This window comes from Scyliorhinus canicula, chromosome 18 (genome assembly GCF_902713615.1).
Source record: "Scyliorhinus canicula chromosome 18, sScyCan1.1, whole genome shotgun sequence".
Taxonomy (NCBI): Eukaryota; Metazoa; Chordata; class Chondrichthyes; order Carcharhiniformes; family Scyliorhinidae; genus Scyliorhinus; species Scyliorhinus canicula.
In genome coordinates this window covers 97,349,958-97,367,739 of record NC_052163.1, presented here as the reverse complement: position 1 = coordinate 97,367,739, position 17,782 = coordinate 97,349,958, and the positions used below count along the sequence as shown (strand labels likewise).

Sequence of the window (17,782 nt, the reverse complement as noted above, 5' to 3'; positions counted from 1 at the left end):
TTGTTTCTCTTTCCCATGGCAATTACTTTAGTCCACATAACAACTGCACTTCTCCATTGATTGTACAATCCCCTTTCACAAAATAATGGTAGATAGTCATATCCGGCCATCTTTATCCTAGGTTCAGCCACATGTTTTTTTTCCTTCTCACTCACTCCTTGGTTGATGCAGAATTTTTTTTTTCTTCTGGAAAAGTTGTATCTATCAACCCTTTACATTTACACAGCAACCATCCTCTGCTACCACTGTTAGCCCCTGGCTGCTGTTGCGTAAAGAGTCAAGAGCTCTGCTCCTTTTCTCAAACACCTTTATTTTCCGTTGAACACACTCTGCACCAAACTCTATCATCACATCACATTGCCCAAAGGCCACCTATAGCCTCTTTACATATCAGTGTCAATTATTGGATCAATGACACATCTAATTGGAATGTTTCTTAACCCATTCCTTAACACCGGGTAAGGGGGGCTGCCGAGTTACGGGTGTGTTGGACATCGGTTAGTGTCAGGAGCATAGTGCTGCCTACTCACGCTGTCCAACCTAAGGAAGACATCCAATTTTTTTCGGCGCTGCTGGCCAGTCCGGACTGTGTTGTTGGTGGCGCTGACCGCCTCTGCCACCCGCGTCGTGGCACGACGAATTGTGATGGCTGGTAGCCTTCTTCCTGGCCCGTGGTACAAGGTTATCCTCTCCTTCACCTCATCCAGGAGGGTCTCCAGCTCAGCGTCGGTAAATCTTGGGGCTGCGCGTCTTGCTGCCATCTTGTTGGCTGGGATGGTGTGTGTGTGGGCAGTGAAATGTGTATACTGAAACTTGTCAGTCTCCTGAGTGTCAATCGTGAAACCGGTGAATCCGGCACCATTTCTCATTAGAATCGATTGTGTTCTACGTGGCGCTGGTTCTAGCCCCTTAACAGTCATGGAATCGGTCCTGGTGGGGGCCACTTTTGCTGTCGTGGAACTCCAAGAATTCTGCATCGGTGTCAACACTTAGGGTGCGATTCTTCGGAAAAATGTCCAAGTGCTGTAGTGAATGGGAATTGCTGCAAGTTTCCCGCCGATCGGCCCAGTGAGGCCGGCAACACTATTCAATGTTAATTGGTCCACTTAACGAGGTCTCACAGGCTTCTTGCCCCAAAAACTGGCTCGCCAGCTGATTCTCCAGGACTGCGCTCGCCTGCCCCCCACTAACAACATCGAGCAGCACTTAAGCTGCACTTGCTCAGACAACCCCATCGAGCTCGCAACAATGGTGTCGTGGAGACCAGCCCCAAGATTCAAGGATGCTGACCTGGGGTGGTGAGAGTGGCTACCAGCACTACCGGGTTCCACCCCAATGGCGAGGCCGTGTCTCAGGGTCAGCACACAGGAGGGTGGCACAGCTGTGCATGTGCTGTCGGCAAGTGAGCTGGGGCCCTCCGGATCAGAGCCCCCAGAGTCAGCCTCTCCTTCACCTCATCCAGGAGGGTCTCCAGCTCAGCGTTGGTAAATCTTGGGGCTGTGCTTCTTGCTGCCATCTTGTTGGATGGGATAGTATGTGTGGGCAGTGAAGTGTGAATACTTAAACTTGTCAGTCTCCTAAATGTCAATCGCGAAACTGGCGAATCCGGCACCGTTTCTCATTGGAATCGATTGTGTTCCACATGGCGCCGCCAGGGGAATCGAAGACCACAGGATGAGGTAAGCAGCTGACAGCCTCCACCTCAGATGTGCATCCTGGGGAAACACCAAGACGTAGTGGTAGAGCGAGGAGGGCGAGGCACGTTCAGCATCACTGAGGGTACTGGGGTAGGGGGGAGAGATTAGATAGATGGTGGTAGTAATGATATGTATATAGGCAAGTTAGTGAAGGGTTAATTATTACATCTCTGTGTAATTCAAAAACTAGAAGGCACCACCACTTCTCTGTATATGAATCAGACCTCAGGGAATGTTGGGTAGTGTTAGTGAAGGAGAAAGCCCGAGTAACAGGGTAGTTGTTATGGGGGACTTTAACTTTCCAAATATTGACTGGAAATACTATAGTTCGAGTACTATAGATGGGTCAGGTTTTGTGCAGTGTGTGCAGGAGGGTTTTCTGACACAGTATGTAGACAGGCCAACAAGGGGCGAGGCCACATTGGATTTGGTACTAGGTAATGAACCCGGCCAGGTGTTAGATTTAGATGTAGGTGAGCACTTTGGTGATAGTGATCACAATTCGGTTATGTTTACTTTAGCAATGGGCAGGGATAGGTATATACCGCAAAGCAAGAATTATAGCTGGGGGAAAGGCAATTATGATGCTATTTGGCAAGATTTAGGATGTATAGGACGGGGAAGGAAACTACAGGGGATGGGTACAATCAAAATGTGGAGCTTTTTCAAGGAACAGCTACTGCGTGTCCTTGATAAGTATGTACCTGTCAGGCATGGAGGAAGTTGTCGAGCAAGGGAACCGTGGTTTATGAAGGAAGTTGAAGCACTTGTCAAGAGGAAGAAGAAGGCTTATGTTAGAATGAGACATGAAGGCTCAGTTAGGGCATTTGAGAGTTACAAGTTAGCCAGGAAGGACCTAAAGGGAGAGTTAAGAAGAGCGAGGAGAGGATACGAAAAGTCGTTGGCGGATAGGATCAAGGAAAACCCTAAGGCTTTCTATAGGTATATCAGGAACAAAAGAATGACTAGAGTAAGATTAGGGCCAATCAAGGATAGTAGTGGAAAGTTGTGTGTGGATTCAGAGGAGATGGGGAAGCGTTAAATGGATATTTTTCGTCAGTGTTTACACTGGAGAAAGACAATGTTGTCGAGGAGAATACTCAGGTTCAGTCGACCAGGCTAGATGGAATTGAGGTTCAAAAGGAGGAGGTGTTAGCAAGTTTGGAAAGTGTAAAAATAGATCAGTCCCCTGGGCCAGATGGGATTTATCCTAGGATTCTCGAGGAAGCCAGGGAGGAGATTGCAGAACCTTTGTCCTTGATCTTTATGTCGTCTTTGTCGACAGGAATAGTGCCGGAAGACTGGAGGATAGCAAATGTTGTCCCCTTGTTCAAGAAGGGGAGTAGAGACAACCCTGGTAATTATAGACCTGTGAGCCTTACTTCGGTTGTGGGTAAAATGTTGGAAAAGGTTATAAGAGATAGGGTTTATAATCATCTTGAAAAGAACAAGTTGATTAGCGATAGTCAACACGGTTTTGTGAAGGGTAGGTCATGCCTCACAAACCTTATTGAGTTTTTTGAGAAGGTAACCAAACAGGTGGATGAGGGTAAAGCGTTGATGTGGTGTATATGGATTTCAGTAAGGCGTTTAATAAGGTTCCACACGGTAGGCTATTGCAGAAAATAAGGAAGTATGGGATTGAAGGTGATTTAGCGGTTTGGATCAGTAATTGGCTAGCTGAAAGAAGACAGAGGGTGGTGGTTGATGGCAAATGTTCATCCTGGAGTTCAGTTACTAGTGGTGTACCGCAAGGATCTGTTTTGGGGCCACTGCTGTTTGTCATTTTTATAAATGACCTGGAAGAGGGTGTAGAAAGATGGGTTAGTAAATTTGCAGATGACACGAAATCGGTGGAGTTGTGGATAGTGCTGAAGGATGTTATAGGATACAGAGGGACATAGATACGCTGCAGAGCTGGGCTGAGAGGTGGCAGATGGAGTTTAATGCGGAAAGGTGTGAGGTGGTTCACTTTGGAAGGAGTAACAGGAATGCAGAGTACTGGGCTAATGGCAAGATTCTTGGTAGTGTAGATGAACAGAGAGATCTCGGCATCCAGGTACATAAATCCCTGAAAGTTGCCACCCAGGTTAATAGGGCTGTTAAGAAGGCATATGGTGTGCTAGCCTTTATCAGTAGGGGGATTGAGTTTCGAAGCCACAAGGTCATGCTGCAGCTGTACATAACTCTGGTGCGGCCGCTCCTGGAGTACTGCGTGCAGTTCTGGTCACCACATTATAGGAAGGATGTGGAAGCTTTGGAAAGTGTTCAGAGGAGATTTACTAGGATGTTGCCTGGTATGGAGGGATGGTCTTACGAGGAAAGGCTCAGGGACTTGAGGTTGTTTTCGTTAGAGAGGGGAAGGCTGAGAGGTGACTTAATAGAGACATATAAGATAGTCAGAGGGTTAGATAGGGTGGACAGTGAGAGTCTCTTTCCTCGAATGGTGATGACCAACACGAGGGGACATAGCTTTAAATTGAGGGGTAGTAGGTATAGGACAGATGTCAGAGGCAGTTTCTTTACTCAGAGAGTAGTAGGGGTGTGGAACGCCCTACCTGCAACAGTAGTAGACTCGCCAACTTTAAGGGCATTTAAGTGGTCACTGGATAGACATATGGATGAAAATGTAATAGTGTAGGTCAGATAGGCTTCAGATGGTTTCACAGGTCGGCGCAACATCGAGATCCGAAGGGCCCGTACTGCGCTGTAATGTTCTATGTTCTAACAGCACTAGGAGAAGATTAGATTAGAGAGAGTTAACACAAGGTTATTAATAGTGACTATTTAGATTATTGATTACTGCTGGACAGATTCAATATTACTTTATTTTTAACTATTGTTCAGTAGCGTGTGTGAATTTTATTAAATTACTCATTATACAATAAATTAATTTTGTTTCAATCTAATGATTGGTAGATTCTTTGTCACCAACTCAACAGACCATTCTGGAACAAAAGAGAAAGAACACGACATATTACCACCAAGGGTAATATGACATGGTACCAGGATGCTGGCTGAAGCTAGTTAGTAAGGATTTAGTCAGAAAAAGTAGTATGCAACTCGAATTTAGAAGCACCAACTTGTTACTGCAGGACATCGAAAAATCCAGGATTTTTGGAGGAAGCTCCATGGCGGCTCCGGATCACCGGTTAACTGAAGAGTGTTCAAGCAGCAGTTTCAATTGTATTTGGCTGTTTCAGATTTAAATAATGCGAGTAATGAACGTAAATTAGCTCTGTTTCTAACAATGGATGGCCCACAAGCCATAGAACTATATAACTCATTTTAATTTACTGCAGATCAAGAGATAAGACCAAATTGGAAGTAATTAAAGAAAAGTTTGTTCTTCATTGCAAAATTCAGATAAAATTAAATTTTGAGCGTTTTAGTTTCATGGAATTTACATAGAATTTACAGTGCAGAAGGAGGCCATTCGGCCCATCGAGTCTGCACCGGCTCCTGGAAAGAGCACCCTACCCAAGGTCAACACCTCCACCCTATCCCTAGAACCCAGTAACCCCACCCAACACTAAGGGCAATTTTCGACACTAAGGGCAATTTATCATGGCCAATCCACCTAACCTGCACATCTTTGGACTGTGGGAGGAAACCGGAGCACCTAAAGGAAACCCACGTACACACGGGGAGGATGTGCAGACTCCGCACAGACAGTGACCCAAGCCGGAATCGAACCTGGGACCCTGGAGCTGTGAAGCGATTGTGCTATCCACAATGCTACCGTGCTGCCCCCAAGAGAATGCAAAACAAAGGTGAATCAATTGATTGCTTCGTGACTGATCTCAAACTGTTAGCTCAAATTTGTAATTTCTCCATGTTAAATGATTCAATGATCAGGGATCAAATTGTCTTCAGAATAATCGATGATAAGCTCAGGGAACGTTTGCTGAGACAGAAAGGTCTCAAGCTTGAGAAAGTGATCGAAATGTTGCCGTTTACATCAATTATCCAAAAGTCAGTATAATGAAATTTTTCTCCAAGAAAAGGGCACAAAAACGAACCTCGAGGTAAAATGTGTTAAGGCAGTGTTGTTGTGAAAAAGATGAGCGTTTCAAGGCAGCCACCTTGTTCACACGCATTCTAAGCCTACATATGCGCACTTCGCAAAAAGATGAGAGACGGACGAAGACCGATCTGCGCATGCACAAAGACATTTTGTGCGTGATGACTTGTGGAAGGTGTGGAAACGCCCACCCTCAAAAAAAATGTCCAGATCGAGGAAAGATTTGCTCACAATGTGGCAAACACAGCTACTTCGCTGCTCAGTGCAGATCCACTCACAAATTTAAATCTTCGAATTTAAATTCAAAACAGATGAATGTTAGAAGTGTGGAGACAAAGGAAGAAGGTTTTCAAGAAAATGTTTCCAATGATTTTTGTTTGGAAGACTCGTTCTTTGTAGGCATCATTGAGAAGTATCAGAAGTCTCATCTCCTCTCAAGATAGTTTACTGTATCAACACAGATACGGAGTGGAACACAGTACTTTAAGTTAATAATTCTCCAATCAAGTTTAAGCTTGATACTGGCGCTTCTGCAAATTTGGTCAATAGGCTTGACTTCTCATAGCTGAAGCAAACTCCGAAAATCAATAAATCGAACTGTCAACTGCGCACCTACAATGGCAATGTCATCATCTCAATGGAATTCTGCTATTCATGTCATGTGAGAGTACCTTTAAGAAATGGGTGTTTATAAATGGGTTTGTATAGAAATATCTGTAGTGAGAGTACCTTTAAGAAATAGGTGTTTATTACTGCAGTGATGTCAGACAGTGGGTGGAGCTGGGCTGTCTGTCAGCTGTTTTACTTTTGTTTTAGGCTATTTGCTGCAGGGTGTGTTTTGGTTTTGTTTTCAGAGCTGGATAGCTGCAGTCACAGCAAGAAGGTGTATGAATCGCTCTCTGTAATCTAAAGACTGTAAATCGATCCTGGTGATTTAAAACTAATAACAGTAATGACTTTCATCTGATGTGCTTCTGGTAATAGGTGTTTTAAATGTTATGGATGTTAAAGGGAAAGCTTAAAGGGTTACTTAGTGTTGTATTCTTTGGGGGTATTATTTGAATTGATGGTTGCTAAGATGTTCACTATATGTTTTTAAAAGGTGAACTTGAGTTCATTGAATAAACATTGTTTTGCTTTAAAAAAATATTCTCCATTTCTGCTGCACCACACATGTAGAATGGGCCGTGTGCTCCCCATATCACAATCTATTAAAAGTTGTGGGTCAGGTGAATTCCATGATACACTTTAGGGTTCTCTAAACCCTGGCCCATAACAAATTGGGGGCTTGAGGGGGATAAAAGTCTATCTATTGGATTGGCTTAGTGAACATAAAGACAGTGAGGGGTGAGCATGGTGTGGTTGCTTTCAGGTGTGGTATTTTAGTTTAAGTGGGGAGTGTGTTGTGGACAATGGCTCTTTCAGAGGCTCTGATGTTTTTGGGGGTGGAACGGTCACATGCAGTACCTTACGGACAGAGACTAATAGCAGACTTTTAGATTTGGCAAAAACATTACAGTTAACATTACCTGACAAAATGCGAAAAGGTGAGGTAATTATGGCGGTGGCTCAGCATTTAAAGTTGCTGAGATACAGTTTGACTCATTGGAAATGGCAAAAATTCAATTCCAACTTAAACGAATGGAACATGAGAAAGAATTAAAGCAGCTTGAATATGAAAGAAAAAGAAAGAGAGAGAGAGAGAGCTTGGAAAAAGAAAGAGAAAGATATAGAGCGGAAAGAGAAAGAGAGAGAGAGGAAAAAGAAAAGGAGAGAGAGAAAGGAGAAAATAAAGAATAGTCCGAGCAGAACAAAAAGAAAGAGAAAGGGAGATACCGATCAGGGAAAAATATAAAGAGAGAGAGTTTGAACTTCAGAAAATGGCCATGAAACTGGGGACATGAGAAATACTCAAATGGTCTGATGGGTGTTAATAAGGAGAGTGTACCTCAGATTAAAAAATAAATCCAGGAGGGTGGAAAAGAAATGAAAAGTTTCAAATGTTTTCACTGTAATAAACTAGGCCATATAAAGTCACAGTGTTGGTGGTTGAAGAAAAGCACTGGGAAGGCTGATGTGGTAAAACAGGATAAGACAGGGTTTGTTTAAGTGGCAAAGGAAAGCCCAAGTGAAGCGAAGGAGGTGCAAAAGATTGTACAACCTGCTCAAGAGGTGATTGATAAGAAGGTGCCAGATCTCTTTAAATAATTTACTTGTGGGTGGGTAAAGTTTACTCATGTGTATCAGGAGGAGCAGGTAAAGAAGTCACAATTTTAAGAGATACGGGAGCTAGTCAATATTTAATGGTAAGAGATGAGGAGTTATGTAGTCTGGGAAGAATGTTGCCAGAAAAGGTGGTAATATGTGGAATTCAGGATGAGAGGAGTAGTGTTCAATTCTATAAGGTAAGGTTGGAAATTCCAGTGAAGAGTGGTGAAGTAGTAGTAGGAGTAATAGAGAAAATCTCTTGTCCAGGAATACAGTTTATCTTGGGTAATGATATAGCTGGATCGCAGGTGGAAGTGATGCATACTGTGGTTGATAAGCCAGTGGAAAATCAGACAACTGAAGTGTTGAAGGACGAATATCCTGGGATTTTTACGGATTGTGTAGTAACAAGGTCGCAAAGTCACAAGTTAAGACAAGAGGAGAAATCAAAGAACGAAGATGAAATTGAAGAGCAATTATCAGAAACGATTTTTCATCAGGTGGTTGAAAAAGAACAAGAACAGGTGGAGGATGAGGGGGATAGTTTCAGTTCAGGAAAATTGGCAGAGTTACAACAGAAAGATATAGAAATAAAACGGATGTATCAGAAAGCATACACGGAAGAGGAATCTGAGAGTATATCAGAGTGTTATTACCGTAAAGGTAATGTCTTGATGAGAAAATGGAGACCTTTACATATGCAGGTGGATGAAAAGTGGGCAGAAGTTTATCAAGTAGTTTGCCGGTAGGGGATAGAAATGAGGCGCTGCGATTTGCACATGAGGGACCAGTGGTAGGTCATTTGGGAATAAGGAAAACCCAAGCTAAAATCCAGAAATATTTTTATTGGCCTGGACTACATAAAAATGTAGTTAAATTTTGTCAATCATGTCACACATGTCAAGTGATAGGGAAACCTCAAGCAGTGATAAAACCAGCGACCTTAATACCCATTCCAACATTTGAGGAACCTTTTACACGGCTCCTAATTGATTGCGTAGGACCACTTCCTAAAATGAAAAGTGGGAATCAATATTTTTTGACGATAATGGATGTGTCTACTAGGTTTCCAGAGGCCATTACAGTACGTAATATTACAGCTAAAAAGATTGTGGAGGAATGACTGAAATTCTTTACTAGATATGGAATACCCACAGAAATACAATTGGATCAAGGATCAAATTTTACCTCAAGGTTATTCAAAGAAGTTATGGATAGCTTAGAAATAAAACAATTTAAATCAACTGCATACCATTCAGAATCGCAGGGAGCATTAGAAAGGTGGCATCAGACATTAAAGACAATGTTGCGGGCTTATTGTCAAGATTATCCAGAGGATTGGGATAAAGGAATTCCAATCGTACTGTTTGCAATTAGGGATGCACCAAATGAGTCAACCAAATTTAGTCCTTTTCAACTAATTTTTGGTCATGAAGGAAGAGGGCTACTTAAATTGATTAAGGAAAAATTAGTGAGTGAGAAATCAGAAATTACATTATTGGATTACGTGTCAAATTTTAGGGAACGATTAAATAGAGTAGGGTGACTTGGCTGGACAACATTTGAAAGTTGTGCAAAATGTGATGAAACAGGCTGCGGACAAGAAATTCAAAGTTTGTAGTTTTGCCAGTGGAGATAAAGTTTTAGTATTGTTACCAGTGGTAGGTGAGCCTTTAAAAGCTAGGTTTTGTGGACCTTATCAGATTGAAAGGAAATTAAGTGAGGTGAATTATGTGGGAAAAGCACCAGATAGAAGGAAGACTCACTGAGTGTGTCATGTGAATATGCTTAAAAGATACTTTGAAAGGGAAGGAGAGAAAAAGGAGATTTTAATGATTCTAACTCAGAATGACGAACCAAATCCAGATGACTGAATTTGACAAACCTCAAATTAAATTGGAAAACAAGGATGTTATTAAAAATTGGGATAAATTGTTGACTCACCTTCCAGAGGAAAAAGAGACTGACCTGAAAGAGTTATTGATATCACATGGGCATATTTGTGGAGATACATTGGGAAGTACTGAAATGGCTATACATGATGGCGATGTGGGAAGGGCTGTTCCGATCAAACAACCATATCGACTTAACCCTTTAAAATTGGCACAGGTTAACAAAGAGATTGAGAGTATGCTTAAAAATGGTACAATTGAAGTGGGTTGCAGCCAATGGAGCTCACCCATAGTGATGGTACCTAAACCAGACGGTGCCCAATGGTTGTGTGTGGACTATAGAAAGGTTAATGCAGTTATAAGAATGGACTCTTATCCTATCCCATGTTTGGAGGATTGCATTGAGAAAGTGGGACGATCAGCTTTTATTTCCAAACAGGATTTACTTAAAGATTACTGGCAGGTGTCTTTATCCGAAAGGGCGAAGGAGATTTCAGCTTTTGTGACTCCAGGTGGTATATACCAATTGAAAGTTATGCCATTTGGCATGAAAAATGCCCCAGCCACATTTCAACGGTTAACTAACAAATTTGTTTCAGGATTACTCAATTGTACAGTATACATCGACAATCTGGTAATTTTCAGCCAGACATGGAAAAAACATTTGAAACATCTGACGGAGTTATTTGATCGACTTCAGGAGGTGGGTTTAGTGATAAACCTAGCCAAAAGTGAATTTGGAAAAGCCCAAGTCATTTTCCTTGATGAGTTTCCGATACCCTCAAGTCGAAGGGAAATAATATGATTTCTTGGCAGGAGTGGATTTGATCGAACATTTGTGAAAAAGTTTTGTAGCGTGGTTGCTCCACTGATGGACTTACTGAAGCAACGTCGAAAATTTCAATGGACAGTGGCGTTTCAGAATCATAGATTTTACAGTGCAGAAGGAGGCCATTCAGCCCATCGAGTCTGCACCGGCTCTTGGAAAGAGCACCCTACCCAAGGTCAACAACTCCACCCTATCCCCATAACCCAGTAACCCCACCCAACACTAAGGGCAATTTTCGACACTAAGGGCAATTTATCATGGCCAATCCACCTAACCTGCACATCTTTGGACTGTGGGAGGAAACCGGAGCACCCGGCGGAAACCCACGCACACACGGGGAGGATGTGCAGACTCCGCACAGACAGTGACCCAAGCCAGAATCGAACCTGGGACCCTGGAGCTGTGAATGCAACCGTGCTACTGTGTTTCAACAGGCATTTGACTGCCTGAAAGCTGTGATAACCAATGCTCATGTGTTGGAGAATTGCAAGGGACTCTGTGATGATATTGAACTAAAGTATCTGACTTTAAAGAGAAATGCCGATTGGTAGAGAAATGGACGGATCGTGCAAAGACCTTCATGTTCAAAGAGACTGTCAATCGAGAAGAATTCCAGTTGGAGGAAGAAGGGAAAAAAATGGACTATATTATTATACCTGTTAGCGTGTGTTGTTTTCTTTGAAACAAAAAGTATATTTACTGTATGCATTTCTTAAAGGATAGTGAAAAAGTGAAAAATGAAACCATCTTGAAGTTGATGGTTTATTTTTTTTTGGAGGGGAGGTGTCATGTGAGAGTACCTTTAAGAAATGGGTGTTTATAAATGGGTTTGTATATAAATATCTGTAGTGAGAGTACCTTTAAGAAATGGGTGTTTATTCCTGCAGTGACGTCAGAAAGTGGGTGGAGCTGGGCTGTCTGTCAGCTTTTTACTGTTGTTTTAGGCTGTTTGCTGCAGGGTGTGTTTTAGTTTAGTTTTCTGAGCTGGATAGCTGCAGGCACAGCCAGAAGGTGTATGAATCCCCCTCTGTAATCTAAAGACTGTAAATTGATCCTGGTGATTTAAAACTAATAACAGTAATGACTTTAACCTGATGTGCTTCTGGTCGAATGTGTTTTACGTCTTATGGATGTTAAAAGGAAAGCTTAAAGGACTACTTAGTGTTGTATTCTTTGGGGGTTGTATTTGGATTAATGGTTGCTAAGATGTTCACTGTATGTTTTAAAAAGGTTAACTTGAGTTCATAGAATAAACATTGTTTTGCTTTTAAAAAATACTTTTCCATTTCTGCTCTGCCACACCTGTGGAGTGGCCGTGTGCTCCCCATACCACAATCTATTAAAAGTTGTGGGTCAGGTGAACTCCATGATACCCTTTGGGGTTCTCTAATCCCTGGCCCATAACAGATAGTTACCAATCATGACACAGTGATATCTCTAAGATTTGAGATTGTTGATTCAAACAAATCTTCACTCTTAGGTGCACAAGCCTGCAAGGATCTACACCTAATTCAGAGGATTTATACTGTGAGTTCATCTCAATCACCGATTCAGGATGACATTCAAGGGATTCTGGATCGTTTTCCGTACATCTTCGAAGGCATACAAAATTCAGTTCCAACTGGATGCCCACACCTGTGGTACACCCGCCGAGAAGAGGTCCAGCACCACTTCGAGAGAGATTGAAGCTTGAATTTGCAAGATTACAAAGTCAAGGCATCATATCAAGAATTACGGAACCGACGGACTAGATCAGTTCTGTGGTTTGTGTGAAGAAATCTTCTGGTGATCTGAGGATATGCATCGACCCTAAAGATCTTGATAAGAATATTAAGAGAGAGCACTATCTTATACTCAAGAGAGAAGAAATCACTGGCAAAATGGATAACGCTAAAATATTTTCCAAACTGGATGCCTCCAGAGGATTTTGGCAAATACAGCTAGATGAATCGAGTAGAAAGTTATGTACTTTCAACAAGCCTTTTGGTAGGTACTGTTTTAACAGGATGCCATTTGGGATTATCACAGCATCAGAGATTTTTCATCGTGTGATGGTACAGATGACTGAAGGTGTGCGTGCATATGTGGATGATATAATCGTGTGGTCATTGACAAGAAAAGAACACAATTCAAGATTATTCCAAGTGTTTCAAATAATACATAAATTTGGTTTGAAACTGAATAGGACCAAATGGAGTTATGGTATTTCAACCCTGAGGTTCCTTGGAGACCAGGGCCGTGATTCTCCGAGCCCACGCCAGCACGGATATTTGGAAATGACGGCGAGAGGTCCCGCGACTCCGGTCCGATGCCGGGACGCAATTCTCTGCGGACCAGAGAATCGCCGCCAGCCGCATGCAAGTGCGGTAGACGCGGCGCGGTCAAGGGTCGATTAAAGCGGCTCCCCGGCGATTATCCACGGTTGACCGGCTGAGTTCTTGCTGGCGTGGTTCTAACATGGTTCAACCCGGCGTGAGTTCGGAACCGCAGCCGCGGTGGCCATCCTGGTGGGGGGATCAGACTTCAGGGGGGTCCTCCACGACGGCCAGGCCCGCAATCAGTGGCCACCAATCAGCTGGAACGCATGGTCTGGGGGGGGGTGGGGGGTGGTCCACCTTCTTCCGCGCTGACCCGCTGTGTGGCTCTGCAATGCTGTGCGCCAGTGTGCATCCGCGGACCCACAGCGAGCAGTGCAGGGCTGCATACGGCAGCGCAGAGCACTCCAGCGCCATGCTGGTCCCCTGTGGGCAACGGAATTGCTAGGCCAAGAGGCCCGTCGACGCCGGCGTGAAACACTAAGGGTAATGTAACAGGTGGGATGGGAGTGGGAGTGAGGCACTATCGGGAATGGGGTATTGTACAGCACATTAAACAACTTTTTGCACAAACATTATGATGCCTCTGCCACTTTCTTCCGCAATGAGGGCTGACCCTCGTACCCTTTGCCTGTCTCTCCAGGCAACCCCCCCTCCCCGTGTAACCCACCCATCCTCCGGCCGTGGTCATGTCCCAGGAGCTGTGTCCCACCCCCTGGATGTTTGGATGTTAGCTGCTGCATATATGGTGTTGACTCCCACACAGTGACCAGGCATCAAGGAGCGATCAGAATGCTAGGCAATGACTCCCACATGCTACATGGCCCGCCTACCCACGGGAACCCACTTGGCATGTGTCAAGTGCTCATTTAATCACGAGTGCCAATTTCCAATTAGCGATTGCCTTCAGCTGCGTAGCCAGTGACCTCAGCAGTCAGTGGGGGTTATGGGTGATTGGTGGCGCAGACGGTCAAGGACAGGGGTTGACTCCGGTATGCCTTTGGGATCCAGGGGTTGGCATGGTGGTGCCGCGAGCGATTGGCCCCCCCAACACCTCCCCCTCCACCCACTCATGGCAGTCCACCCCTACGGAGGTCCCTCATCCCCTGCTGAGCACTGGAATGACAAGCCCAGCACCCACGATCTCTTTGCCTGTGAGAAAAGATTGCTACACCCCTCCTAGGCGTCCCATGGAAGCCCTTCCATCAGGATCGTGTTTTTCAAAAGGAGGACTAATCAATGCTATCGTGACCACTTGCTGGGGCGACCGGTGAATGACAGGATGTTGTTGTATGAAAATGGGGCTTCAGTGGCGATAATTAGTATCTCGCCACGCCATAGTGAGATTCCCAATTCGCCCTAGGGGAGCAGGCCGGTTGCATCGCAAACTGTTTGGAGCCTGGCGTGGTTACCGTTTTTGGCCTCTCCCACTATTCACTGGCCTTGTTACACTTGAGCACGAGTGTAACGAGGCCGGAAGATTGCCCCCTGTGTCTCAGAAATGGAGAATCCCACCCTTGGAATTTGAGATTAATCTGACCTTAGTTTATTTGTATAAATTGCATTTGGAATCCAAATTTGAGAGAACTAAGGAAGATTTGTATCTTCAACTCTTCATTTAAAAATGAAAAAGGTGCCCCACAAAACCAAAGAATCATCCTAAGTAGCCTTTGAGAAAATTTCAAGAAGTGCCCTCGAAAAAATAGTATTTTCACCCCTGAAGAGCCATCATATAAATGTTTATAATACAGATTGCTTTCTTTTTGTTTACTTTATTCACATCAGGATATCATTCTAAAACTGCTTCCAACTTCTGAAACAGTAGACTATTATCTTCAGGAAAGGTATGGAGAATTTATACTTTCAATTTGAGTTCCTTTGCCAAGTGTGGGGATAGGGAAAACAATGCTTCCAATTCTGTAGACTAAAGCTACGTTAATTGTTTTACATTTACTGGTCATAGCCCATATGGCATGCATAACTATCATCTGCCAGTCTTGAGGAGATGATTGTCATTAACTGTAAAGTTTTTTTGGAAATTTTCACCAAGATCACCAAATTAGGTTTGCCTATGTTGATAGACTGTCTAAATTATAAATTTATGGGTTCAAACCCTGCTACAGACTTGAACGCAATCTCACTTGTCACTTCAGTACATACTGGGGGAATTCTACACTGTGAGATAAGTCGTTCAACCAAGGTCCTGTCTAAACCTCTAGGGTGAAGCTCCATGCTTCTCAGTCAAGTTGTGTAGTAATGTAACAAGGATAATGCTTTATGAAATTCTGTATTGGAGGAAATGTCCAGATTCGTCAAAGCACCGGATTCGTTGTTAGAATTGTTATATTCCTGCTCAATAATAGCACTTTCAAAAGCAATAACCTTATTAAAGTGTAAGTGCTCTGAAGGTGTACGTGCACAGCCCATAGGAATTATAAACCAAACCTGCAGTGAGAAGCCTTCATCTCAAGAGGGTTCAAAAATAGGTAGAATGGTACAAATTAAAGCCATTAGCCAGAATTTTACTGGCATGCATAAATGGGACGAAATGTTGATTTTACCGACAGTTATATAATAAGGGGCCACCAATGGTACAATCATATTAAGGAAGACGGTCTGCCTCCCTGAGCTGCAGCACAATCAGACAGCTGGAAGGTTGACCGCAGTTGAAGCTACAAAGAGAAAGAAAGGGAATATTCAAACTGAGGTGTCCTTGAAGGACTTGAAGAACCCCCCCCCCCCCCAACCTTGAAGAAATCAATGAACAGTTTCCACCTCCGGGTGAACCCCTCCTCTATAAACAAGTCCCTAAAATATTCTATCCCCACCTGCCACCACCCCCGGAACCTCGCATCCAATCCCGTTGGCACAAACCTGTGCTGTCACATATCGGCGCCCACAACGACATGCCCTCTAACACAAAATGCTGCCGGCACTGGGTTCACACCCGCAACGCTGAAACCACCGCTTGGCTCACGGAGTACTGGAAGGGACGCCAGCAACAGTGCACTCAAACCCGCCCCTCAACACGACACTGCCTCCATCTGGTCCCACACTGAACCTTCCTCCACTGCAAATTTCCTCACAATTGTGATGTTTGCCACCCAATAATAATTCATCAAACTCAACAACCCACTCTCCAATAACACCCTCGTCACCCGTTGGGTCTTCCCCACCCAAACAAACACCAAAAGTATCCCATTTACCTTCTTAGTAAGGAGTTGGGGACAAAGATGGGGAAGTTCTGGAACACGAACAAGAACTGGGCAGCATCGTAATTTTAACCATCTGCACCCACCCAGCCAATGACAGCAGCAACATAACCCACCTCTTGAAATCTGCTTTCATTCCAGCAGTTGTGCCAAGTTCAACTCCAGTCGCCCAACTCCACGCTACCTGGATTCGCAAATACCAAAACGTGCCCCACCACCCGGAGCAGCATCTCCCCTAACTTCCTCTCCTGCCCTCTAGCATTAATTGGGAACAACTCACTGTTCCCCAAGTTCAGTTTACACCCTGAAAACCAGCCAAATTGCTTCAAGATCTCCATGATCCTTTCAAAATGCCCACCGGGTCCGAGATATTAAACAAAATTTGGTCTGCATACAATGAGACTCTGTGTTCAGCCTTCCAACCCCCAAGCTCAGTCCCTAAGTGTCATTGCCAGCCACTCTATCGCCAAATCGAAAAGCCACGGAGAGAGCGGCCACTCCTGCCACGAACCTCCGATACAGTCCTGTTCGTCCACAGCCGAACCCACTTCACGAACCCCTGACCTAACCCAAACCGATTTAGCACCTCCAACAAATATGCCCTCTCCACCTGGTCGAAAGCCTTCTCTGCATTAATTGCCATCACTAATTCTATCTCCTGCCTCTCCGAGGGCATCATAATAGCATTAAGCAGCCTACTCACATTCGCCAACAATCTTCCCTTCACAAATCCCGTCTGGTCCTCCTCTATCACCCCCGGCACACAATCCTCTATCCACGATGCTAACAATTTTGCATCCACACTAAGCAACGATATCGGGCGTTATGACCCACGCTGCTCTGCGTCCTTAAAAATCAGCTAAATGGACACGGGCGACAATGTAGGGGGCAGCTCCCCCCTACTAATCACCCCATTGTACATCCCCTTTAACATCAAGGCAACATTTGACCGAGTATGGCATCAAGGAGTCCCAGTGAAACTGGAATCAATGAGAATCGGGGAAAATTCTCCATTGGATGGAGTCATACCTGGCACAAAGGAAGATGGATGTGGTGGTTGGAGGTCAATCATCTCAGCTCCAAGACATCACTGCAGGAGTTCCTCAGAATACTGTCCTGGGCCCAAGCATCTTCAGCTGCTTTATCAATGATCTCCCTTCCATCATAAGGGCAGATGTGGGGACGTTTGTGGATGACTGCACAATGTTGGATTGGATTTGTTTATTGTCATGTCTACCGAGGTACAGTGAAAAGTATTTTTCTGCGAGCAGCTCAATAGATCATTAATTACATGGGATGAAAAGGGAATAAAAGAAAATACATAATAGGGCAAGGTATATAATGTAACTACATAAGCACCGGCATCGGATGAAGCATACAGGGGTGTTGTGTTAATGAGGTCAGTCCATAAGAGGGTCATTTAGGAGTCTGGTAACAGCGGGAAAGAAGCTGTTTATGAATCTGTTCGTGCGTGTTCTGACTTCTGTATCGCCTGCCCATTGGAAGAAGTTGGAAAAGTGAGTAAGCCGGGTAGGAGGGATCTTTGATTATGCTGCCTGCTTTCCCCAGGCAGAGGGAGGTGTAGATGGAGACAATGGATGGGAG

At 44.1% G+C, this 17,782-nt stretch overlaps 1 protein-coding gene across 1 annotated transcript in view; it reads left to right on the top strand.

Moving 5' to 3' along the window:
* LOC119953484 (cation channel sperm-associated protein subunit delta-like) overlaps positions 1-17,782 on the top strand; it is a 760,311-nt gene that overhangs the window by 493,728 nt on the left and 248,801 nt on the right. The window contains exon 15 of the mRNA XM_038777815.1: positions 14,751-14,809. Within this exon, the coding sequence (XP_038633743.1) occupies positions 14,751-14,809 (59 nt within the window). The remainder of the gene's footprint in view (positions 1-14,750; positions 14,810-17,782) is intronic.